The following is a 26,611-nucleotide window of genomic DNA, read 5'->3' on the forward strand; positions in this document are numbered from 1 at the left end:
GCAGAAGTAAGCCTTTTTGTTGTATAATAAAGAATTTGGCTGGTTTTGTTCATGGCTCCTAGGAGTGAGCCTTTAAACCGTTGTTATTTCCCCCATGATAACAGTGTCTTCGTTATTCATGGTGGGCCCCTCAGACCTCAGATGGGTTTATACTAACAAAGTGATTCCTGGTGGGCCCCTGCACAGTTTCTGGATGGGGGCTAGTTATGCCAGAAAGACAACCATATCATTAGAGGGCTGGTGCCATATAATATTAGCTTGACCCCCTGACCTTCAGAGAGGGGTGGGGGACTAGAAACTGATTTCAATCAAGTGGCTGAATGATTTAACCAGTCTCCCCCACATAATAAAGCCACAATAAAAACTGTGGATATTCACAAGTAAAGTGAGATTCCTGGTTGAGGAAAGAAACTGATATGCTAAGAGGGTGATACATGCAGAGGACTATGAAGCTTCACATTTGGGACCCCCCAGACCTCTCCTTATGTGTCTTTTCTAATTTATGTTTATAATAAATAATAAAACTGTAATTGTAAACATAGAGCTTTCTTGACTTCTTTGAGTTGTTCTACAAAATTACTGAGCCTAAGGTGGTAGTGGGAATCCCTGAATTTGTAGCCAGTTTGTCAAAAGTGTGGATAGTTGGGGAAACTCCAAGTTTACAACTTGTGTTGGAAAGGAGGGCAGTCTTGTGGGGGACTGGGCCATTAACTTATGAAATGTGACCCAACTCTAAGTAGTTAGCATCAGAATTGCATCGCCACATAGGTTTACCTTAAATATACATGGATTACACTGTTCGAGTAAAAGGTAGAGATTGGCAGAATTGATTAAAAAAACATGACTATAGGCTGTCTAAAAGGACTCATTTTAGATCCAAAGACATGAACAGATTAAAAATGAAAGGACAGAAAAAGATATTCAGTGCAAATAGTAATAAGGAAAAGAAAGCTGGGATGGCTATACTAATATCAGACAAAATAGACTCTTAATCCAAAATTGTTATAGGAGACAAAGAAGGACATTACATTTTGATAAGAGCCAATCCATCAAGAAGATATAAAAAAATTACAAACATATGTGCACTTAACAACAGAGCCTAGAAATACATGAGGCAAACAATTACATAATTAAACGGAGAAATAGGCACAAAAAATAATTGGAGATTTCACTACCCCACTTCCAATAATGGACCTACTAGAATGGCAATAATAAAAAACAAAACAAAACAAAACAAGTGCTGGTACGGATGTGTGCTCTTGGGAACATAAAATGAAAAGTCTGACCATTCCTCAAAAATATAAACACAAAATTACCACATGACCTGCTAATTATACTCCTGGGTATATACCCAAAATAAGTGAAAACAGACGTTAAAAAAAACCTGAACACAGATGTTCATAACAACACTATTCACAATAGTCAAAAGGTGGAAATAACCCAAACAACCCAAATATCCATCCATTGATGAATGGACAAACAAAACAGTATATATCCATACAATGGAATATTATTTACCATAAAAAGGAATGAAATACTGATATATGCTACAAGAACAAAACTTGAGAACACTAAGTGAAAGAAGCCAGACACAGAGGCCACAAATTATATAATTCTACTTATAGGAAATACCTAGAACAGACAAATCTACACAGAAAATCAACAGTGGTTGCCAGAGGCTGGGGGAATGGGGAGTAACTACTTAATGGGTATGGGGTTTCCTTTTAGGATGATGAAAATGTTCTGGAACTACATAGTGGTGATAGTTACACAACACTGTAAATAAATACTTCTGAATTGTATATTTTAAAATAGCTAAAATAATAAATTTTATGTTATGTGTAACTTATCACAATGTTTTAAAAATCTGTGCATACTTTCTTACTCGTTTATTAACCCAGGACCAGATATACACACAAAAAAATACACCAAAAATAATTAGGAGATGTATGCAACCTACCTGTTAGTGCTGCTGGTTTGGATAGTGTACTATACTGGTTTTGTGTAGATATCATACTTTGACGTGGACTTAGTGTTGGTGATGCAACAAGTGAAAGCTCCTCAATAATAATACTGCTTTTGGGATGATTCTTGGGAAGTTCATTTAATCTTTGTTCTAATGAATACTTTAAAAGGTCCAACTTCTGACTTGATTCATTAAATCTTGCTTGGGCCTTGAATAGGGAAAAGACAACTGTCATCTAAATAATTACATTCTTTGAATAATGTATTTATTAAGTTAAAATATTTATTTAAAATTACTTCTGAAAGTGCTTTTCTGTCTGTTACTTTTCCTGAGCCAAGTAATTTCATTACATTCTTTGCACCTTCTGCTACTGCAAACTCTATCCTAAAATGATGCCTTAATTCTTCCATCCGAAGTTCAAGAGGACTTATGACAGGTTTTGCTAGAGGGGGGAAAAAAAATGCAATTGAACCATTTATTTGGTATTCTCATATGTAGTAATTAAAACTCATGAAAAGAAATGATTTCTTACAACTTAAAAGTTAGTTATTAAGCCAATAAACATACTTAATAGATACAATGGTGAAATAAAAAGCCTTCCATTTTAGCCATCAAAACTCAAAGATAAAAACTAAAGATCAAAAAACATAATGCTTCCTCCTCCTTAACTTTGAACCACTGCTTCTCTCTTACGTAATATTTATTAAGCACCATGCCCATAATAATAAGAATGACAATTTATCTCTATTCCATCACCATTATCAAAAGCCAATTCATTGGTCTGGACTGCCTGAAGAATCTGCATGCGTATCACTTCTATTTTCGTCTTGCTGTCCTGGAGCAATTGCTGAGCTGTGCCATGGAGTTTCCGATCCTATTAAAATAAGTTTGAAAAGGTAAGCAGATGAAAAGACAAATAAAACATTTTCATAGCTTCTAAGTAAGATCAAATGATTATCAGCAAGTGAAAAACAGAGTTAAAAGAACACTGTAAGTAGATATACTTAAATATAAATATACTTGTAGATACATTTATTTTAAAAAGCCACCAAACTGATAGCGCTATAAATGAGAAAAACTCCATAAGATAATTTGAGAGAAAGCAAGTGAATTTTATTATTGTTTTAAAAAACTCCATATTCACATTTGTAATTTTCTCTTTTTTTTTTTCTGCTTTACACAAAATATAAAGAATTTTCCCATACCATGGTCAATAATTCTCATATTCAGAGGCATTGTGACAGATAGATGCCTCACTTCCTCTCCCAAACTCTTACGGAGTTTCACATATGTTGGCAAATTTTTAAAATAACTAATCCTAGATGGTATCTGTGTTCCTTTAAATCTGATAAAGGAAACAAGAAACAGCATTTGTCAACATTGGTGAGATAATGAGAAAGGTTTCTTGAAATTCTTGAATGTCAAAAAATAAGACCTCAATAAAGCAAGGAAGGAAATTATAGCGAGTAAACTTCTGTTATTTCTTTTAACTTCAAGAAAGGTGAATTAAATGAAATAATGTCACTATCATATCTTAGTTTAGTTCGAATAACAATGAACGTTACTGATGGAGAGTCACGAAAAACTTACCATTTTTGCAATTGTGGTCGGCTAAATTATGATCCACCCAAAGATGTCCATGTCCTAATCGCAGAACCTTGCGAATGTTACCTTACATGGCAAAGGGGAACTAAGACAGCAGATGGAATTAAGGTTGTTAATTGTCCAACCTTAAAATACAGAGATCATTTCCTGGATTATTCAGGTGGACCCAAAGTAATCACAAGGCTCCTTAAATGTGGAAGAGAAGGCAGAAGAGGAGCGCAGAGTTATGTGAGAAGAAATGGACCCATTGCTGTTGACTTCAACGACTGAGAAGAAGAGGGCCATAAGCCAAGAAATGTGGGCAGCCTCTAGATGCTAGAAAGAGCAAGGAAACAAATTCTCCTCTACATCCTCCAGAAGGGAATGCAGCCCTGCCAAATGCCTGATTTCAGCTCACTGAGATCCATGAGACTTCTCAATTACAAAATTGTAAAATAATAAAAGTTAGGTTGTTTTAAGCCACTAAATTTATGATGATTTATTGCAGCAGCCATAGAAAACTAAAACAGCAATTTCTTCCAAAAATTTCATATTTAACAAGTAATAGAAGTTAATATCATCTCCTGCTTAGTTATATCAGTTGTCAAAGTCTAGTAGTCTTCAATCCACAAAAAAAGAAATGATAAACAAAACTATGCATCAAGTTAGGAAACATTTATTCACAAGAAAGGCCAATTTTTGCTTATTATTTAAGCATCTCTACTTTTATCACCAAGGCAGTCAGTACTGATTTGGAAATAAAATAGGATACAACCAACCTATATTCTCTGGAAGAGTTCAAGCCTAGAAACTAAGAAATAAGCATCAGGTGTGCAGCATCATTTAAATAAAAACACACACAGTATATTCTAACACTGAATAAAGGGGAGGATGAAGATGTGGGGTGAGAGACAATACTGATATTATATAAGGAAAAAAGAAAGTGAGCTGACATATTTTATGATAAATACCAAACTAGGTTGGTTAATATACAGTGGGAGAAAAAGCAGTTTGCAAATTTATTTTCATATTTTTCTCCCATTTCTTTCCTGCTCCTAAGATCAATTTAAGATCTTCTAGTCAGATTTCATTCTTTATTAAATATTTAGATTTTACACCACCAGAGCTGGGCAACAGAGTTACTATAATTCTCTTAAATATCAATTTACACCATCAAGTACACACACACACACACACACACTGTATTTGTTAATTCTGCTTTACTGTTAAAAATACTTGAGTTTGGTGTTCGGCTATGACTAATTATATATGCTTTTAAGAATATACCTATTCACCTTCCAAATTTAAAATGAAAATACTTTATTTTTACTTTAATTCTTCCTTTCCAGTATTAGGTACATTAGACAAACTGAAGATTTGAAATAGCTTTTTTATTTCTTTGAGACCTCATCAGAGGAGGAAAAACTTAGTATTCCAAAGCTCCTAATTTAGTGAGGCAAATATATTTTGCAATCAGATAGACTGGGGGCCAAATCTTAACTGTATTTTTAACCTTGGGTTAGTTACCTATCTTCCACAAGCTTTAGGTTTCTTGCAGAAATTATGTAAATGAAGATACCACTCTCTAAAACATGGAGATTTGTAAGCAATAGATAAAACTAAAATCATATTGCCTAGAACTTGACTGGCATTAAAATGTTCTCTTTTAGAGTAATAAAAATGATTTTATCTTATTTCAATGAAGTCTTAGTATAAATGTATAAATATTAAGCAAACTATATAATACCATGCTTTTCAATTAAGCTACTCCTTTTATTATTTTTATCATCATGTGAGAAGACAGCAGTTCTGTCATTTACTTCTTTGGAAATACTTTCTTAACTATTTCAATTCAACATGCAAAGAAGAGCATTAGTTCATTTTAAAAGATCTGCACAGATGTCGAAGTATGATGGAGGCTTTTAAAACTGACAATGGATATTACCTGTCACAGGCAATTTACAGTTACTACATGTCAGTCTTATGCTTTCCAGCATTCAATAAATGTTTATGGTCAGCTTTATGCTTCTAGGAAATGCAATGGATTTTTTACTGAACACCTAATATATTCAAAGCAAGAAATAGGTAGGTCTAAAGTATATGAATTGGTTTTGAATTACAGAAATACTGGCTTTTATGTTAAGGCTTTGGAAAGATTTTTATGTATGTTAGGTTGAATCATATGAAAATGCCAATATCTGACTAATTTGGAACTAAAAAGATAGCAATTTCATATGGTTCTACTGGTAGTCAGCACTCTACAATGCCTGTTATATTTTGAATGTACAATATTTTTAAATTTTAAGTTAAAAAATTTACAATATTTTCCAATTATATAATATTTTGTTTTGTAAAAAGTAACCATTATTGTTCTGAAAGTCATAGTGGGACCATTACAACAAACTACATCACACATGGATTTCAGAAATAAATAAACCAATCATTATCTTTATTTTTCCATCACATATTTATGGCTTACTTTACATGTATTAAATGTGGTCACATCCAGTGAAAATACAAAGATTAATCAGTTAGGATGCTACCTTTAAAAACCTATAATTTTATTGAAGAGGTACAAATAATTATTGTATGTATCAGAATGTTTAAAGTAGCCAAAGAAAATCAAAGCAAGATGGGATCAATTTTAGCTGAGGGAATCCAGAAAGGTTTTATGAGCTGTTAATACAGATGAGACTGGACTATATCAAGACTAGAATATTGAGGACAGTGAGGCTAAGATAGATGGTTAGATACTTTCAAATGAGAAAAAGGTCTGAAAAGACCTGGGTGCATTTAAAGAGGTTAACAAGAACCCCATATTTTAATAAATAGCTTAGTTTGTCATCTGCATACATCAATGGAAAACATCTCTTCGACATGGCTTATGAAGCCCTCAGATTATTCTGAAAACCAATGGTGCTACTTAGAGCCATGAAATTTACATTCTAGTGTTGATAAAGATGATAAAGAAATTGTGTAAGTTATAATTTCAGGTAGTAGTAATGCAATGAAAGAGCTAAGGAGAGACAGGGGCTGATATTTTACACAGGATAGTAGTAAAGAGCTTGCTGAAGTGACTATAACGAAGTGAGAGAAAAAGCCGCATGAAGGGGCGCCTTGGTGGCTCAGATGGTTGAGCGTCTGCCTTCGGCTCAGGTCATGATCCCAGGGTCCTGGGATCGAGTCCCACATCTGGCTCCCTGCTAGGCGGGGAGCCTGCTTCTCCTTCCCTCCTGCCTCTGTCTCTCTCCCTCTTTCTCTCTGACTCTCATGAATAAATAAATAAAACATTAAAAAAAAAAAAAGCCGCATGAAAAGTACTTGAGAGAAGAGACATCTAGGCAGAGACACAGTAAATGCAAAGCCTCTGAGGTAAGAGTGTGCTTGGTATGTTCAAGAGATAGCAAAAAAGCTGATAGAGCTAGAGTGTGATGAGAGAGAATAAAAGTGTTTGAAAGGATAAAATCAGAAGGTAGCCAGGGTTAAGTCATGTATAAACTTGCAGAGCCACAATAAGGACTCTAGATTTTGTTCTAAGCATGCCAGAAAGCCAACAGAAGGTTCTGAAACAATAGTGTGAAAATATCTGACTTGGCTTTTAAAAGGACAACTCTGGCTATGATGTGTTTGGGGTAGTAATTTTGTCATACAGAATCCAATAACCAGGGTTGTGAAGATGATTTTTACCACCAAACTGAATTCATTACCTCTGTCCCTAAAATGCTCCCCATCGTGAATTACATATCCTTGTGAAGAGCACCACCATTCACCAATCTGCCTACATAACCAACCTAAGAATCATCTTTGACTCAGCCTTCTTCCTCATATCAAGACACCACATATTTATTCTACCTAAATAGCTTGACTCTGCCTTTTTTGCTTTCACTGTGTTACAAGAGGAATGAAGCATGTTTAACCTGGACTCCTACAAAAGCCTACTTAAACTTGCTGCCTATATATTTGATCCTTCTCTAACTAATTCTTCAAGTCTGAGAAAGATGAATGTGAACTTTCTAAACTTTAAATCTGATCATGTATTTACTCTGCTAAAAGTCTTTCAGTAGCTCCATGTATCTCATAAGATAGGATCTTAACTGCTTAATTTTGTCCAAAGTACTTTACAATCTGGTTTGTCTTTCAATTATGCTATACCTCTCACTATACCTCACTCAAAGCTCTACTGGTGGGGAACAGAAAAAAAAAGTCTTGTTGGATCACCTGGAAGACTCTTCCCAAAAACAAATGTGCTTTTCTGGAGATTGAGATTTGTTCGCCCAAGAGGGCATGGCCTTCCACTGAAGATGACTGCAACTGTTAAAAGTGTATTCTACCTACCTCAGATATATTGGATAAGAAATAAGTTGAGAGTTTCTGCTACAGTCATACAAAAGCACTTCCATTCCCTAGAATAAGCCATGCTATTCAACAGTACCTTATTCTGTATCTGCTGGGTTTACCCACATCATCTTCCCTAGAAAGTAATTCCCTTTTCAATTCCAAATCATCCTTCAAATCTCATATTAAGTAACGATTTCTTCTGGCAGTTAAGTGATTCTTATCCACTGTTTCTTTCTTTTTTTTTTTTTAAGATTTTATTTAATTTGACAGAGAGATAGAGAGCACAAGCAGGCAGAGTGGCAGGCAGAGGGAGAAGGAGAAGTAGGCTCTCCGCAGAGCAGGGAGCCCGATGCCGGGCTTGATCCCAGGACCTCGGGATCATGACCTGAGCCGAAGGCAGACGCCCAACTGACTGAGCCACTCAGGCACCCCTCTTATACACTGTTTCTAAAGTAACTTGAACATACCACTATTATATATTGTAATTATTTACATATGATACCTCCTTTTTGGATAGTGGAGCTTTTGAAAGTGGGATATTATCTGTTAAGTACCTATTATGTTATAAGGCATTAACTTAATTACATTTATACTCCAGAGCCCATCAAAATTTACTGTTATGTCCTTAACAAATTAATTAATATTCCACATAACTTCAATTTACAATTTTCCCTAATCTCAGAGAGATACACTTTGACCCAATGAGAGATTTAAAGATGAGAAATGAAAACAAGACCAAATCTAGACAGAAATAACTAGCAGGTCTACCTCAGAGACTATAGCAGCTGGACCTCTACCTGACCCCTTCTCAAATTAATAAATCCCTTAATTAAAAGTAAAAAGCTACTGAGGTGCCTGGGTGGTGCAGTCGATTGAGCATACGACTCCTGGCTTTGGCTCAGATTGTGATTTCAGAGTCGTGGGACTGAGCCCTGCATTGGGTTCCACACTCAGCACAGTCTGTTAAAGTTTCTCTCTCCCTCTGCCCCACCCCCACTCACTCTTTCTTTCTCAAATAAATAAATCTTAAAAAAAAATAAAAGGCTACTGGAAAATTATCTCTTGTTTTAGTAGGATGCTCATAGTTCCATTCATTTTGGACCTGTGGTTATCATAAGTTATCTATCTGTTTTACTTTTAATATTTCCATAAACCTGTTCAAATTGGGGGTGGAGAGGGGCAATTACAGACCATTTTGAGAATACAGTGAAACCTATGGCCTTCTCATTCATCCATCTATCAGCATACACATTCACTTTTTCTTTAACTTCAAAGGGTTCATAAACCTCTCGATCTAATCCATCAACTGTATTTAAAAAACTTACTCCAGAGGGTGGTAGCTAGATAAATTTAATTTTTTTAAAGATTTATTTATTTAAGAGAGCAAGAGAGCTAGAGAGAGAACGTGCACAGGGAGGGAGAGGGAAAGTCCCAAGCAGACCCTGCTCTTAGAACCTCAGCTGAAACCAAGAGTCAGTGGCAAACCAACTATACCAGCCACGTGCTCTTGAATAAATTTAATTTTAAAACACCCAGCATAATATGATGCATTCACAGTTCCACAACATAGTATTTGCCTTGAAACAAAAAAGTCCAAAATAACATTTGATAAAAACGAAATATGTTCAAAACTAAAAGTCAACACTAAAAATAGTAACACAGAAAAAAACTCTACCACCATGAGTGTTCAAAGTTAATAAAATATGCTATTAAATATCATATAAGCAATATATCAAGTAGAAACAAATATATGTCTCTAAAAATTTAAAAATTCATTTGAAATATGGCATATAATCTAATTTTTATTATTAAGCTTTAAAAATCTTATTTATTAACATATACACATTTCTCTCTTTTCAGTATCTTCCCAGATTTCTTTGGGTGGGTAGGCAGGGTGCATAGCTCCAAGTTAAAATTCTACCCCTGCCCCCTATTTCAAATTCTTAAATAAAACAAAACAAAATCAAAACATAACCTAATAACTTTTATTCTGATATTACTTAGGGAATATCTATTAAAATATGAAAGAAACATTAATTTGCAAAGGCAAGATCTTTAAATTAGTTGAGAATACCAAGGTAAATTTTGTAAGTCCACCTTTCTAAGACTTTTGGGAAATTATAGAACCTTAGATTGGAAAGAACCTTTAAAACAATCTGGTTCAGTGGTCCCCAGCATTTTCTCTTCTACATTATACCACAGAACAAGGACACATTCCTATTAGTAACAACTGCTTCCCATAAAATGATTTTCAATTAGGAATTATATGCCCATTCCAGATTTCCCAAGAAGCCACAGCTCTACTCCAAACAATCACTACCACTAGAATGTCCTGTCTTTCCATTTGTCCTTTCCTAAAAACCTGTCTATAGTGATGGAAAACTTATTAGAGTCTAAATTTTTAAAAAATAACCTTTTTGTTTTAGAACAATTTTAGATTCACAGGAAAGATGCAAATATGGAGAGTTCCTGTCTACCCTTTACTCATATAGCTAAATTTTTTCTTGATTGATTTTGGTAGGAGTAAGCAATTTTTTTAAAAAATGATTTTATTTATATATTTGTCAGTGAGAGAGAGAGAGCTCACAAACAGTGGGAGCAGCAGGCAGAGGGAGAAGCAGGCTTCCTGCTGAGCAAGGAGCCTGATGTGGGATTTGATTCCAGGACCCTGAGATCATGACCTGAGCTGCAGGCAGATGCTTAACCGATTGAGCCACCCAGGCGCCCCTAAAAATATTATTTTAAAAACTATTTGTTTCTAACTTGCTTTACTATCAATACTTTCAAATTTGGAGGCTAAAATGGTCTTAGAAATCCTAGTAGTACAGTGTTTGAACAGCAAAATCACAGTAAGCACAAAAATGCAAAAACTGTGGTATACACAGACCATGAAAAGGATACTTGTTTACAGTGTAAGAGCTTAAAGAAGATAGAGCACCTTGTTTGATCTCAGCTGTGAGCATGCACATCAGATGACTCACATTTTTTAGCCCTCTGTGCATATCCACGAATGACTGTGAAAGTGCAGAAGTATTGATGTTGGGTTTACAAATAAATTTTATCAGATAGGTGAATTCACACATATGGAATCTGCAAATAATGAGGATTGACTGTATACACGTACATTTATAGTACTTACCTTTGAAGATCCATTTGAATACATTTGTATCATGTTCTCTGCACCTTGTTTTACTTTAAGTTCTATATCCAATTGTTTTTGTAAGGCCATCAATCTATTATTGCTAGTGGAACAACGGGGGTCACTGCTGGGAGTATCTGGAGTCCTTGGGCAATCTGTAAATTAAATAGTATGTTAAAATTACTTACTAGGACCAATTGCTGCTTAAAATTAAAAGTTAATATTCTCAAAAAATAAAGAATTATAAGGTTTGAAATGAGCTTAGAGTCACCTAAATGGAATCTCCTTATGCTTACAGATAATACAAGAATTCAAGCCAAGAAAATGTTCAAGTAGACCTGCAGGATCTTCTGCCAGGGATACATTGAGTCTGAAACTGAATTAGATCATTGTCCCAAGTTTTCCCAACACTATTATGTTTAAATTAAATTAAATAATTTGACTCGTCTATTCAACAACTGAACTAAACCTCTACTTATTACCTGATTGGTTAAAGAAGACAGCATATTTAAACATTATACAGATTCCTCTAAAGTAAATCTTTGTAAACAGAACTAATATAATGTCAGCATTCTTTATAGTAATAACTTAAACATACACATAAAGGATTTCACATTTGTTTTCTACTAGGAGGATGTTCAGTCACAATGGAAAGTGTTTCAAGGATACTGATTGATATCACATTGCTGATGGGGGATATCTAAAACTTCAAGTCCATGGTTTCTCATAAAGCATACAGTGGCACTTCCATTTTAAAATAAAAACAAAAACTTTGAACAGAACCTTCTAATTATTTTGGGTAATCCATTATTGTTAAAATACTTCCACTAATTTTACCGTATAACTAAAATTATTCATATTGAAGTTCATCATTTTGTGTTTTATCTACCCTAGGTCCCTTGCTTATAAAAAAAAACAACTTAGGGGTGCCTGGGTGGCTCGGTTGGTTAAGCTACTGCCTTCGGCTCAGGTCATGATCCTGGAGTCCCTGGATGGAGTCCCACATGAGGCTCCCTGCTCGGCAGGGAGTCTGCTTTCTCCCTCTGACCCTAACCCCTCTCATGTGCTCTCTCTCATTCTCTCTCTCTCAAATAAATAAATAAAATTAAAAAAAAAAAAAAAAACAACTTAGAAGACTAGGGTACTAGACCTGGTTTAGTTGTAAGTAACTTGGCAATCACTGGAAAATTGTCTAAACTGCAAGTTACTTAACCTTTGTGCTTAAGGGTTAAGTGCAATAAAAGATGGTATGACCAACTGATTTTAATGACTGTTTACATTTGGCTTTATATTCCTTTAAAAAAATTCATGAGTTTAAAAACAATTCAACATAATTTGTTAATTAACTTGCAAAAATACAGGTGCTATGCTAGTTACGGATATAAAATACCATTTTATCATTTACATACTATGCTGCAAAGTATAAGTCTTGATGTAAGTGCTCTATAAACTCATCAATCCTCATAAACAGCCCTATAATGAGCACTGCACCCATATTATAGAAAAAGAAAACTAGGGCACAGAGTGGTTAAGAAACTGGCCCAAGGTCATATATCTAGCAAGTCAGTTCCATACCAAAGTCTACCTTGTTAATTGCTGTGCTATGCTGCCTTTTTACCATTTAAAAACCTTGTAAACAACTATACTAGACTCTGCATGTACGCATACTTACATATGTAACAGTATAATTACACACACACAAATATGTATATGTATGCATATTAATCCTTAAAATAACATCTTGAGACAAGATATTATCCACATTTTACACATCAGGAAACAGGCAAAGTCACACAGTTACTAGCTGAGATTCAAATTCAAAAAAGGTTTCTATTGTAACTGAATTCCCCACATTGTAATAATCTGCTCCAAAAGCTGATTTTATAGGTGACATATTCTTTTTTTTTTTTTTTTTTAATTTTATCTATTTGACAGAGAGAGAGAGACAGCTAGAGAGGGAACACAAGCAGGGGGAATGGGAGAGGGAGAAGCAGGCTCCTGGCAGAGCAGGGAGCCCGATGCGGGGCTCGATCCCAGGACTCAGACCATGACCTGAGCCACAGGCAGTAACTTAACCGACTGAGCCACCCAGGTGCCCCTATAGGTGACATAGTCTTATTTAAAAAAAAAAACTAATATTAAGTATAGACAACTTTCCAGATCAGGCTCACAAATGAACTACTTAACATATTGTTATGGACAGAATGTTTATGTCCCCCCAAATGCATATGCTGAAACCATAATGTGATGGTACTGGAGGTGAGACCTCTGGGAGGTAATTAGATCATGAGGATGGTCTCTCTCTGTCATGTAAGGATACAGAGAAAAGATGCTGTCTGCAAACCAGGAAGAAGCCCATTACCAGAACTCTGACCCTGATGGCACCTTGATCTCAGAGTTCCCAGCCTCCAGAACTGTGAGAAATAAATGTCTGTTATTTAAGTCACCCAATATATGGTACTTTGTTGAAGCAGCCTGAACTAAGACATATGTACCATAGTGGTTAAGAGTACCTATGTCTGAATCTCAGTTTTGGAACTGAGATTTAGTACAAACCATATAATAGGGGGTAAGCTACTTAACAGCTCTGTGCCTCATTGTCATTATTGTTAAACAGTAAAAATAGCATCAAGCTCACAGGGTTATTGCAATTTAATAAATTACGTGTAAAGAGCTTAGAAAAGGGCATGGTGCATAGCAAATATTTAATAAACATTAACTAGGAGTAGTCATTGTATGAAGTGTAAGCATATCTCCTGTTGAGTCCATAAATGAATTGCACATCATAGTAATGACTAAAAAGTTAGGCAGACTCAATCTGTGAACAGTTAAGATTTTCTTCTTTCCTTCCTTCCTTTCTTTCTTTTAACATAAATGACACAAGGCTCTTGTAAGAAATTGAAGTCACATAAAATTTGGCATATAAAGTTAATTTATAGTAAGCACATTTAAAAAAAAAAGAACTGGGATGCATTCACAGAAGGCTCTCAGTTGAGAAAAGTATGGAAATGTGTTTTCTGTAAAACAGCTGATCATGTTTAGCCTAGGGTGAGAAAGAGAAATGATTCTTGCCTAAATATTTAAATATTTGTCTATTCACTTACTATTTCCCCACAGGGCAAAGAATTAGAACAAACAGATAAAGGTAGTGAGGATAAAAATTTTTATCACAAAGAGAAATTCCTTACATTTTAAGTTATCTAACAATGAAACAGATTCCTTAAAATGTAATAAAATCCCTTGTCTTTGGAAGCATTTACACAAGGGCTAGATTATAAACTTAAAAAAGCTATATAAGAAATTCTTGCACATTAAAACAGGTTGTACTAAGACACTGAAAGATATACTGATTCTAATAGTCTGTGAATTTGTAATAATATTATAAAATCTAACACTATTTTTATGGAAAAGTATGTCCTCAGTTTTAATAAGGATTATAAGAACATAAGAAATAACATAATGATTAGGGGCCCGGGCTCTGGAGGTCAGAATGCCTGGGTTAAAATCCTGTGGCTACTGCTTATTGGTGTGGTTTTGATCGTATACTTACTTCACATCTCTGTGTTGCAGTTTCCTCAGCCACAAATTGGGGGTTCTTGTGAAGATAAAGCCTGTATAGTGCTTAGGCCAATGTTTAGGATTCAATAAAATTACATGTCAGGGCACAGTTAAGTAGCTGGTATTTCTGCTCATTTAATCTTCAAAGGAACTCACAAAGGTTTGTAATATAACTTCACTTTACAAATAAAAACAACTAAAACTTACAGAGATCAAGTAATTTGCAAAAGTCACAAAAGTGTATGCCAAGGCAGAAATTTAACCTTAGATATGTCTAGTTTTATAAAGCCCACTTTTTTACTCATTTAGAAATCAGAGAAACACTTTGATGTCCCCTCAGATTTCACCTATTCTTCCTTTTAACAAACTACTTTTCTTCTCTCCAATTTCCTTTCTTATAGGTTATGGTAAATTACAGCATTATAAAACATACGGTTGCCAGTATATTTGTTAAACACTTTTCTTCATGGTAAAACATATTTCAAAACAGGGGTAGCCGGAACTCCCTATTAATGTTCTCGTCTTTCAAAAAGGCAATTTTAAAAACTTCTGAAAGATGAAATTATTTTTCCACTCTAAGAAGATCAAATGTTGAATCTATTGAGTATATACTTTGCCACTTTAAAAAACCATACCCCATGATTAAGACTCATGTCAAATCTCCATTTGCTGTATCTATTTGCTATTATTACCAAACCAGTTTGGGGGGGAGGGGAGAGATTACAGGAATTATTTGTACTTCTAACCATCTAAACATTATCATATAATTTGAAATATAATCTGTTATATAAAATTCAATAACAAGGTTTTAATATGTTTATATATTAGATCAAAAAGGTCCCAAATAAAGTCCCACTTTCATAGCTAGGCATTAAAAGCTTTATGCTGAAGTTAGCTAACTTTCCATTACTGCTTTTTATCAAATTCAATGTTTGCTTTAAAAAAATCTTTTTCTATCCCCCAAAATGCAATGTACTTGTCTTCCTCCATACCACTGTTAACTCAGCTTAGGCATTACCTTTTTCTCCCCTAACCATCCCCCAAGCTGATCAGATGCCCTTTCTAACAATGTCTTCAAAGTATATTTTCTTCCCTCCACTGAAATATATATTACACAGTATTACAATGATTTATTTTCATGTCTGTTTTCCCCGAGACTACAAGTATCATTTAACAATTTTAATAGAATAGTTTAACAGCAAATTGACACAGAAAAATAGCAGACTAGTACTGAAAAATAAGTAAGTTAAAAAATGAGGTGGAGGGAATAGAAAATGAAAGATTAAAAGGCACAGAGGGCAAAACAAAATCTAAATATATCTTACTGTATTTCAGGAGAAAAAAAGAAAAATGATTCAAAGACATTACGTGAAGAGAAAAATGACAAATTTTTCAGAACTTGTAAGATACCAATCCATGAATTCAAGCTATCCAATCAACTCCAAGCAGATATATATATAGGGGGAAAAGTCCATACCTGGACACATCACGGTAAAACTTCAAAAAATCAAACACAAAATCTTTTTTTTTTATTTTTTAAGATTTATTTGATAGAGAGTATAAGTAGGCAGAGCAGCATTCAGAGGGAGAGGGAAAAGCAGACTCCCCACTGAGCAAGGAGCCCGATGTGGGGCTCGATCCCAGGACTCTGGGATCACGACCTGAGCTGAAGGCAGACGCTTAACCGACTGAGCCACCCAGGTGCCCCTAGACAAAAAGAAAATCTTAAGAGCAGCCAATGAAAGGGTACCTTTAAATAAGCTACTGTAGACTGACAGCAGATTTTTCAAAAATAGCAATGAAAGCTAGAAGACAGAATGATAGCTTCTTTCTTTTTTTTTTTTAAAGATTTAATTTATTTATTTGACAGAGAGAGACACAGTGAGAGAGGGAACACAAGCAGGGGGAGTGAGGGGGAGAGGGGGAGAAGCAGGTTTCCCGTGAAGCAGGTAGCCTGATGTGGGGCTTGATCCCAAGACCCTGCGATCATGACCTGAGCCGAAGGCAGATGCTTAACGACTGAGCCACCCAGGCGCCCCCAGAATGATAGTTTCTTTATAAGATATAATTATCAAGCTTGTATTGTAGTTTCAGTGAAAATACCTTGCAAGAATGAAGAAAAAAACTAAAACACTACCAAGATGGAAAGAATGTCACAAACATAAACTCTTAAAAAGAAAACTCTAAAAGTGATACAAATTGATATATCAGAAGAGAAATAGGAATGAAGAGCACAAAAATGTTTTATATGTGAGAAACTGTAAATGACTATATAAAATCAATATAAAAGTCATGTAAGGGTTTTAAGAAAGCTAGAATAAAAAATAAGGCAACAACAATAAAAAGTCAAGATATGGGTAAGTGGAGGCATCCTAAGGCCTCTGAATTGTATGGAGATGAGTAACAACAGTGATTAACAGTAGTCTTTGATAAGCATGCATTTTATACTGTCCAAATTAACTAAAATTTCCAAAATAATTGACTGATGTTTAAAAATACTATAAAAATGCCAAGAAAGAAGAGAGAAAGAAACATTGAAAGCACAAAATATAAACCCAAATGTATCAGTAATTATTTAAATATAATGGACTAATGATCTAGGTAAAAGACAAAAGATCTTACACTGATTAAAAGATTAGTCTGGGTAAAAACAAATACAACTAAATGTAACTATGTGTTATTTACAAAAGACATATCTAAAACATAGTAATATAGAAAAGCTGAAAGTAAAAGAGTAGAAAAAAGATATTCCATGCAATCAATAATCCCAAACCCCAAACTATATTTATAACAGGCAAAAGACACTTTCAGCACAAAAATTACTGGAGATAAGGAATTCATTTCATAGCAACAGAAGGTTCAAGTCACCTTCTATTGAAAAGATAATTCTAAATTTGTAGGTCCTCAAAAATATGGCCACAAAAGAAAGCAAAAGTTGACAGAATTAAAAAGAAAACAGCAACTCTACATTCCGCTAAGTATTAACAATGTTTTTAGTAATTAATAGAATAAGTAGACACAAATCCAGGTAAGGATGCAGATTTTAACACCACAGTTAAATGCTTAACCTATAAACATACTAAGAATAACACCCAGTAACTGGAGAATATGCATTATTTTTTTTGGCACACACAGAACATAAAGCAAGTCTCAGCAAATTTCAAGGGACCACAGGGTAATTAATAAAAAAAAAATCAATAAATAAAGGATAACTGGAAAGTCCTCATGTTTAATAAATAAAAAATACACTTTTAACCTAGTTCATGAGACAATACAGACATAATGAAAATGAGAAAATATCTCAAACTGATCAAAACTTTAGGTGATATCAGCATCATGGTGTCATAGATGTTCCTCCTTTTTGTACCCCCCCCCCCCAACTTTTAACAATAAATTAGACATCCATCTATAAACAAAAGTGCCTTTGTGGAATTTGTGGTATCCAACACCAGGCCAAAGGACCTGGGAGCAGTCTCGTCCACATTAGCATTCAGTAATAGGCAGACAAATCTTGGTATCTCAATGTAAATCAAAGACTTAAACGTAAGACCTGATACCATAAAACTCTTGCAAGAAAATGTAGGAAAGAGCCCTTGACAATGGTCTTGGCAATAGTTTTTTGGATATAACACCAAAAGCACAAACAACAAAAGCAAAAATAAACTCAATCTGTTCTGCACAGCAAAAAACAATCAAGAAAATGAAAAGCAATATACAGAATGGGAGAAAATATTTGCAAGTCATCTATCTAATAAGGGGTTAATATCCAAAGTATATAAAGAACCCACACAACTCAAGCAAAAAAAGAAAAAATATCTGATTAAAAATGGGTAGAGGAAATAAATAAACATTTTTTCAAAAGACATTCAATCATCAAGAAGACAAGAGTAACAAGTGTCCTTGAAGGCTGTGAAGATACAGGAACCCATGTATGGGAATGTAAACTGGTTTAGCTATTATGGAAAATAGTATGAAGGTTCCTCAAAAAATTAAAAATAGAACTACCACCTGATTCAGCAATGCCACTCCTGGGTATATATTTAAAGGAAATAAAACCATATCCAAAAGATATACGCACTCCCACGTTTACTGAAGCATTTACTTACAATAGTCAAGATCTGAAAATAACCTAAAGATCCATCAATAGTAGTTTGGATAAAGATGTGGGGTGTGTCTGTATGTATGTATATATGTATACACACATACACAAAATGGAATATGTATTATTCAGCCATTTGTGACATGGATCTTGAGGGCAAAATGCTAAGTGAGGTAAGTCAGACCCAGGAAGACAAATACTGTATGATATCACTTATATGTGGAATCTAAAAAAGCTGAGATATCATAAAACAGAATGTAGAATGATGGTTACCAGATGCTGGGGGTGGGAAAATTGAGGATGTGTTGTTTAAGGGTACAAACTTGGAACTGATAAATAGGTCCTAGAGATCTAAAGCACAGCAGAGTGATTATAAACAACAATGTTGTATTATAAACATCAGAGGTACTAAGAGACTAGATCTTAATTGTTCCCACCACAAAAAAAGATGACAATGATGTGGTGTCAGCTAATGCTATGGTGGTAATCATACTGCAATATATAAATGTATCAAACCAACATGTTGTAAACTTAAACTTAGACAGTGTTACATGTCAATTATATATCAAGAAAAATAAATTTTAAAAATTTTACATATGGAAAATGCAGTTAAGCAATACTGAGAGGATATTTGTAACCCTGAAAACATGTATTAGGGAAGAGAATAAATTTAAAGTTCTAACCATCTGTCTCAAGTTAGTCTAAAAAAAAAATAGCCAAGTCATTCCAAAGAGAACAAGAGAAAGGAAGTACTGAAGATTAGGGTAGAGATTAACAAAATAAAATCAAATACACAAACGAAAGGATCAGTAAAGTCTTTTTTTAATTTTTTGTGAAGGGGCAGAATAATAACAAGAGAAATCTTAGAAAAGTGGTCAAGGAAGACAAATGGAGAACATACCAATATGAGGAATGAAAGAGGGAATGTTACTACAGATATATGCTGACTTTAAATGGATAACATCGTAAGTTATGTCAATAAATTTGAAAATTATATTAAATGGAGAACATCTGAAGGAATTAATTTCACCAAAAGTAATTTTTTAAAAAGATAATTACCTGTAAAATTTAAAGTGCTGGTGCATCTGTGTGGCTCAGTAGGTTAAACATCTAACTCTTGATTTCCGCTCAGGTCATGATCTCAGGGTTGTGAAATCAAGCCCGGCATCGGACTCCATGCTGGGCATGGAGCCTACTTAAGATTCTCTCTCTCCCTCTGCCTCTCCCTCCCACCCCCACTCTAAAAAAACAAAAAAACAAAAAAAGTGCTATGAGATAGCTAAAATAAAGAGTTAGAAAATATTTGCAATTGTAAGTACTAACTTCATATTCTGTGCTCAATCTCTTCTCTTGCTTAAAATAAGAGGCAAGTTAAGGGGGAAAACAAATAAAATTTTTCAGTCTCACTTGGAGAAGGCAGTACATGGCGCATGTGACCCAATTCCAGGGCAGATATGAGTAGACATCTGTAGCTTTGTTTTTTGGAGAATGCTTTTGCTTTTTTGATAAAGAGAGACTTGCTAAGCTCTCATCAATAATAAGAATCCAAGAAAATGCTGTGGGGGGAAACCTACAAAGTGGGCAATGAAATCAGAAAAAACCTAATTAAAGACAGACAGCTCATAAGGTGCCATCCATAATGGCTGAATTATTTGTTGACTTGCCTTTGGCTTGGGATGACTGTGGGAAAGGAGAATGGATAACCTTTAAATATTCTTACTGCCCTCATCTAGGTTTGACACAGGAAATCATACTATCTATATGGTGCCCAAAATTTATTTTAATGGGCCCCAAGTTGATGCTTCCAGGCATCTTACCAAAAGAAATGCAAATCCTCTTTGAAAAAATTCAGACCTAGAGGCACCTGGGTGGCGCAGTCAGTTGGATGACCTCTTGGTTTTGCCTCAGGTTGTGATCTTAGGGTCTTGGGATTAGGCCCATGTCAGGCTCCGTGCTCAGCGCAGAGTCTGCTTGAGATTCTCTCTCCTTCCCTCTGCCCCTCCCCCTTCTGTGTTCTCTCTAAAATAAATCTATAAATAAATAAATAAATTCAGACCTAAAAGAATTCCCACAGATAAAGTTCCAGTGAAAATGTGCACACGATTAGAAATCACAAAGCTCAGGTAGAAAAAAAATTCCCCCTGAGTGAAGAAAAAAGCTACAGGAGTAGCACTGCAAAAATTTCACTTATTGTCATTATCTTATACAGAATGGAAAAGTATATTTAATACATAAAACTCAACATAAAGGGTATCAAAAGAATGACCAGGACAAGAGACTATCAAAATTTTGCCAAGATTAACAAAACAGAACTTTTAGTAAAAAATATGTAACAGAAATTAGAAATACAATATATGTGCTCTAGAGCAAACTGGACACAGGTAGAGTATTAGAGAAATGGAGATAGATCTGAAGAAATTATCATGCATCTAATTGGAGTTCCAAAATCAAAGAGTAGAGGGAATATAGGAGGTGCAATATACATAAAAGCCAAAAACCAAAAAACCACAAAAAAAACCACAAAAAAAACAAACCAGGGGCTAAGAACTTCCCATAGTTGATAAAATATGCAAATCTCAGATTCAGGAAAGTAGAATGAGAAAAAAAAGGAAAATGATAAACATGGGTAATTAAAAACCAACAATGACTATATAAAATAATTAGATCTAATTTGTGGAACTGAAGATAAAATGATAGAACTAGAATATCAACAACAATGGCATATAAATTAAGTGGAGTTAAGCAGATTGAAGTTCTAATAATCTAACTTTGTTGTATGGTATGGGAAGAAGGAAAACCATTCAGAGTCTAGTTGATAAACAGAAACCAAGTTAGATATTTTCAACAAAGGGAATTTAACAGAGAACTGATTATATCATATATATCCAGGTATTATGCAAAGGATGAGGGACAAAATAGTAACAAAATTAAAGAGCTTAGTCAGGTGTACTGCTTTGGAAGTCATCAGAAAACATGATGTGGTTAAAATATCCCTAGGGTTGAGATTTTTCAGAGACCAAACAATGAGTAAAAACTGAATTTGTTAGTATTTCCAACAATGTATAGAGCAATAGATATGCTGTTTTTGGTGTTTTCAGTATTTTTTCTAAAACCACAACTGAGTAGTTGGCTTCCAAGATGAATGAGAGTTCTAGAACATAGGAGCAATCCATATGCTTAAAGGTTCCAGATTACTTAAGGTCTAGCCTTAAACTGGTTCCTTGATTCTTTTGGAGGTATACAGTAATGTAGCTGACCTCGAGTCTTCCCAGGCCCAAGAAAGCTTCCTCAGATTTATCTCCAACAAGAGGTTTCATGTTCAGAATTAGAAGAGCTTAGGTGCTCATAATTGACCTTTCATCAAGCTATTAAAACACCTTATTCACGGGGCACCTGGGTGGCTCAGTCGTTAAGCGTCTGCCTTCGGCTCAGGTCATGATTCCAGAGTCCTGGGATCGAGCCCCGCATCAGGCTCCCTGCTCGGTGGGGAGCCTGCTTCTCCCTCTCCCACTCCCACTGCTTGTGTTCCCTCTCTCGCTGTGTCTCTCTCTGTCAAATAAATAAAATCTTTTTTTTTTTTGCACTCTTTTTTTTTTTTTAAGATTTTATTTATTTATTTGACAGAGAGAGACAAAGTGAGAGAGGGAACACAAGCAGGGGGAGTGGGAGAGGGAGAAGCAGGCTCCCCGCAGAGCAGGGAGCCCGATGCGGGGCTCGATCCCAGAACCCTGGGATCATGACCTGAGCCGAAGGCAGTCGCTTAACCAACTGAGCCACCCAGGCGCCCCTCAAATAAATAAAATCTTAAAAACAAAAAACAAAAAAACACCTTATTCACAAAACACCCTAAAAAGGGCATATATAGTCCATCCTCCAGGTTATATAAATGAGAAAAACAAGTCCTGGAGGGGATGCAAGTGGTATGTAACCATACAACTAAATAATGGTCCAACCTGGATTAGATCTCAGATCATATAATCTTTGATCTTTATTTTATACCCACCTGACTCCCAGTACACAATATTCGTGAAATGGTACTTGTATAGCCAGCATGTCTGCTTATGAAACAAGGACTATTTACTGCATTAAAAAAAAAATACAAGAGGAAATATAGTTGAAGTGAACCTAGTCACATTTAAATTAATCAAAGTAATATGCTGAAGCACTAGCTTACTATTTATCTCCTTCACAAACTTCCATCTAAAGTCTTAGCTACTGTTCACTTGCCAATATTCTGGTTTTCACTTGGTACTTATAAATTGATATTTTAAGAATAAACTGCTCCCAGGACGCCTCGGTGGCTCAGTAGGTTAAGCATCTGCCTTCAGTTCAGGTCATGATCCCAGAGTTCTGGGATCGAGTTCCGCATCGGGCTCCCTGCTCAGCTGGGAGTCTGCTTCTCCCTCTGCCTCTGCCTGCCGCCTCCCCTGCTTGTACACTCTCTCTCTGACAAATAAATCTTAAAAAAAAAACAAAAAAAAACAACTGCTCCAGAATCTTGCCATGTGTTAGTTATATTGTTTATATCTCCCCCCAAATTGAGCTTTTGTGTTTAAACAGATATGCTTACCATATATAGCCATCTGAACCTGCTCAGACTATAATGAATGCTCACTTATTATTAATGGATGCTTAATCAATTATTTTGTGTACTCAGGATGACCTCTGGCATAGGTCATCAACTAAAGTAATGTTGCTGAAATCTTCTATAACTAGTACAATCTCAGGTTTAGCTTTCTTAATATTTTACAAAAATTGCATAGTTAAGATTGTGGGCTGTAACATTATTTAAGGTTAAATAAGCAACTTAGGCATTAAAAATTTCAGAACTGCTTGTATCTATTACATCTTAGTGTTTGAAAACTGCACACTGTATCTCCTGGTAGAGAAGACTTCTTTATTCTGTACCTAGGGCATGCACAGTTCTTCCATAAATTCTCCTAAAGATGGTGCTACTTTATTTTTCTTCTTTCCTACCTCTGATTACAGTACTGTGTATCATCAACTACTATACACCTGTTAGACTGGTTAAAAAATATATTAACAATACCAAGTGCTGGAGAGGATGTGGAACAACTAGAGCTCTCATATATTCCTGATGAGAATGAAAAATGATACAGCCACTCTCAAAAACATTTTAGGAGTTTGTTTTTTTTTAATTTCTTTTTTTATTTCAATTAGTTACCATATATGGTAAAATTGGTTTCAGGTATAGAATTTAGTAATTCATCCCTTACATATAATACCCAGTGCTCATCATAACAAGTGCTCTCCTTAATACCCATCACCCATTTAGCCCATCCCCAGCCCACCTCCTTCCATCAACTCTGTTTGTTCTCTATAGTTAAGAGTCACTTATAGTTTGCTTCCCTCTTTCCCCTTCCTCTATGTTCATGTTTTGTTTCTTATAATGTTAAACATACTCTAACATATGACTTAACAATCACACTCCTAAGTATTTACTAAAGTGAACTAAAAGCATGTTCACACAAAAACCTGTTAATAGGTAGTTACACAGCAGCTTTACTGATAACCGATAACAACTGGAAAAACCACCTTAAAGCTCTTGGTTAATGGATAAACAAGTGGTGGTACATCTATATAACAGACTTACTACTCAGCAGTAAAAAAGAATCAACTATTGATAAATGCAAAACCTGGATGAACCTCAAAATGCAATTCTCTGAAAGTCAGTCTCAAAAGATTACATGCTTTATGATTTCATTTATATGACATTCTTGAAAAGCAAACAATTGTGACAGAGAATTGACCAACAGTTGCCAGTGGATATGGAATGGGGAGAGGGTGTGACTACAAAGAAACAGCCCTGTTCCTTTTTCTGATTGTGGTGGTTAGATAAACCTGGCATTTATTAAAATTTATGAAATGGTTTACCAAAAAAGAATCAATTTTACTGTGTATTAGCTTTTTAAAAAAAGAAAGTGTTAGGAATCTATGAATTATGTAATCTCATGATTTTAAAGATGAGGAAACAAATCCAGGGGTATTAAAAGTGACTTGCTAATTAATGATCACAATTACTCAATGGCAATCCTCTCATTAAGAATTCAAAACTTAATACAAAGTATGGTTTACCTCAAAATGAGAAATTCAGTCAGAAATAAAAAATATGTAGAATTATGTAACAAACCAGGCCACAGATTTCACACTTATATTTTAATATATATAAAATTCAACCATAATTTCTATGCCATATTTAGGTGGATAGGCCAAGAATAAAAAAAATTAAATTCTTACTTCCATTCAAGAAAGACTTCATAAACTGCACCTTAGTCATTAAGAAAGAAAACTCCTTCAATTTAGTTATTATATCCAGAATTTAGCAGAATTTCTAAGGTTACCTCTGAAAAACTCCAGTATTATTAGTTGTATCCTAAATCAATTATTTCCCTTCTGGATAGTCTAGATATTAAAGAAAATATCCACTACTTCAACAGGTAAAAATCAGTCTAAGTTTGGTGGAACATGAGAAAATGGAAATAGGAAGAGGTATAAGAAAAGGAAATAAGATGAAAACAGAGGGGCCTGTACTATACAAATTACTAGCTATACTTAATAAAATATGAGATATTTTCTTACCCTCTTTTTTAAAAATTTTATTGTTATGTTAATCACCATACATTACATCATTAGTTTTTGATGTAGTGTTCCATGATTCATTGTTTGCGTATAACACCCAGTGCTCCATTCAATATGTGCCCTCTTTAATACCCATCACCAGGCTAACCCCTCTCCCCACTCCCCTCCCCTCTAGAACCCTCAGTTTGTTTCTCAGAGTCCATAGTCTCTCATGGTTCGTCTTCTTACCCTCTTCTTTAGGGATGATACACAAAAGTTTAATATTCAGGATCCTGGTTCTTTCCCAGATATTTCCTTTTGAGTCTCAGGTGTCAACTAAGACTGATTACCACTCCACTTTACAGAGATTCAATAATCTTTTTCATAAGGTGCATTCAGCCTCATCTAACCATATCTTCATAATTTCCATGTGGGGTGATAATACCAATGAGACTATCTTAAAGTATACAGAAAGTAAACAGGGCATAGGCATGAAGAAAATATCAAAAATATTAATTTCTTGCTACTCTTAAGAATAAATGAACAATCATACATTCCACCAATAACAGTCCCAAATGATCAGATCTTGATATTATAATATGCAACAGAGAGTTTTAAAAGTCTTGAAGTTTATCTGATAAAAATCCTTATTTTTACAAATAAGAAACTAAAGGTTAATAGAGTTAATTATTACAAAGGTGAATTAAGAGCAGACCTCCTATTTACATAGTAATTATTCATACAATGCAGACTTAAATTTTGTCCCTCTTTCCTTAAGTCATTCTGCTTGCATATCCCCAAGATGAGAAGAATTAGCTAAACACTTGTTATTAATCCACATACTTTAGAGAACTGAAAGCAAAGAACCATGTCCTTGAATCTTCTTGTCAAATCTAATCTAAAATAAGTGATTTTGTTTACCTTAATATACAATATAAAAACATACAATTTTATGGCAATCTAACCTAAAATTAATGTTGAACTACCTTTAATCCTGTGTTGTTGTTGCTTTTACTGCTGTTAAGTAAGTAATGAGGAAAAAAGAAAAAAAAAAAGCTTATTACCAAGTTGTGTGACTATGCCATTTGCAAAGAGAAGTATTTTTTTTAATAAACTCAAATTTTAACAAAATTGTCAAGTTTATTCCACACACAAACTTAAGTATTAAGAAGTCACAGTAAGAAAGTTACACTTCACGTAATTTTTGCCCTGCAATTATCTGAAAATCCAAGATTAAAAATGATAGTAGAGGGGCGCCTGGGTGGCTCAGTCAGTAAAGCATCTGACTCTTGATTTTGGCTAACGTCATAATCTCAGGGTTGTGAGACTGAGCCCCGCATTGGGCTCT

The 26,611-nt window shown here is 34.7% G+C and overlaps 1 protein-coding gene across 1 annotated transcript in view; it reads right to left on the reverse strand.

The window, feature by feature from the left end:
- PKN2 (protein kinase N2) overlaps window positions 1-26,611 on the reverse strand; it is a 135,614-nt gene that overhangs the window by 61,847 nt on the left and 47,156 nt on the right. The window contains exons 3-6 of the mRNA XM_045897270.3: window positions 11,028-11,182; window positions 2,723-2,840; window positions 2,263-2,408; window positions 1,961-2,174 (exon numbers count right to left, since the gene is read on the reverse strand). Coding sequence (XP_045753226.1) covers window positions 1,961-2,174; window positions 2,263-2,408; window positions 2,723-2,840; window positions 11,028-11,182 — 633 coding nt within the window. The remainder of the gene's footprint in view (window positions 1-1,960; window positions 2,175-2,262; window positions 2,409-2,722; window positions 2,841-11,027; window positions 11,183-26,611) is intronic.

Source organism: Mirounga angustirostris, unplaced genomic scaffold (genome assembly GCF_029215605.1).
Source record: "Mirounga angustirostris isolate CCGP_5_RB_7025 unplaced genomic scaffold, mMirAng1.0.hap1 SCAF_4, whole genome shotgun sequence".
Classification (NCBI taxonomy): Eukaryota; Metazoa; Chordata; class Mammalia; order Carnivora; family Phocidae; genus Mirounga; species Mirounga angustirostris.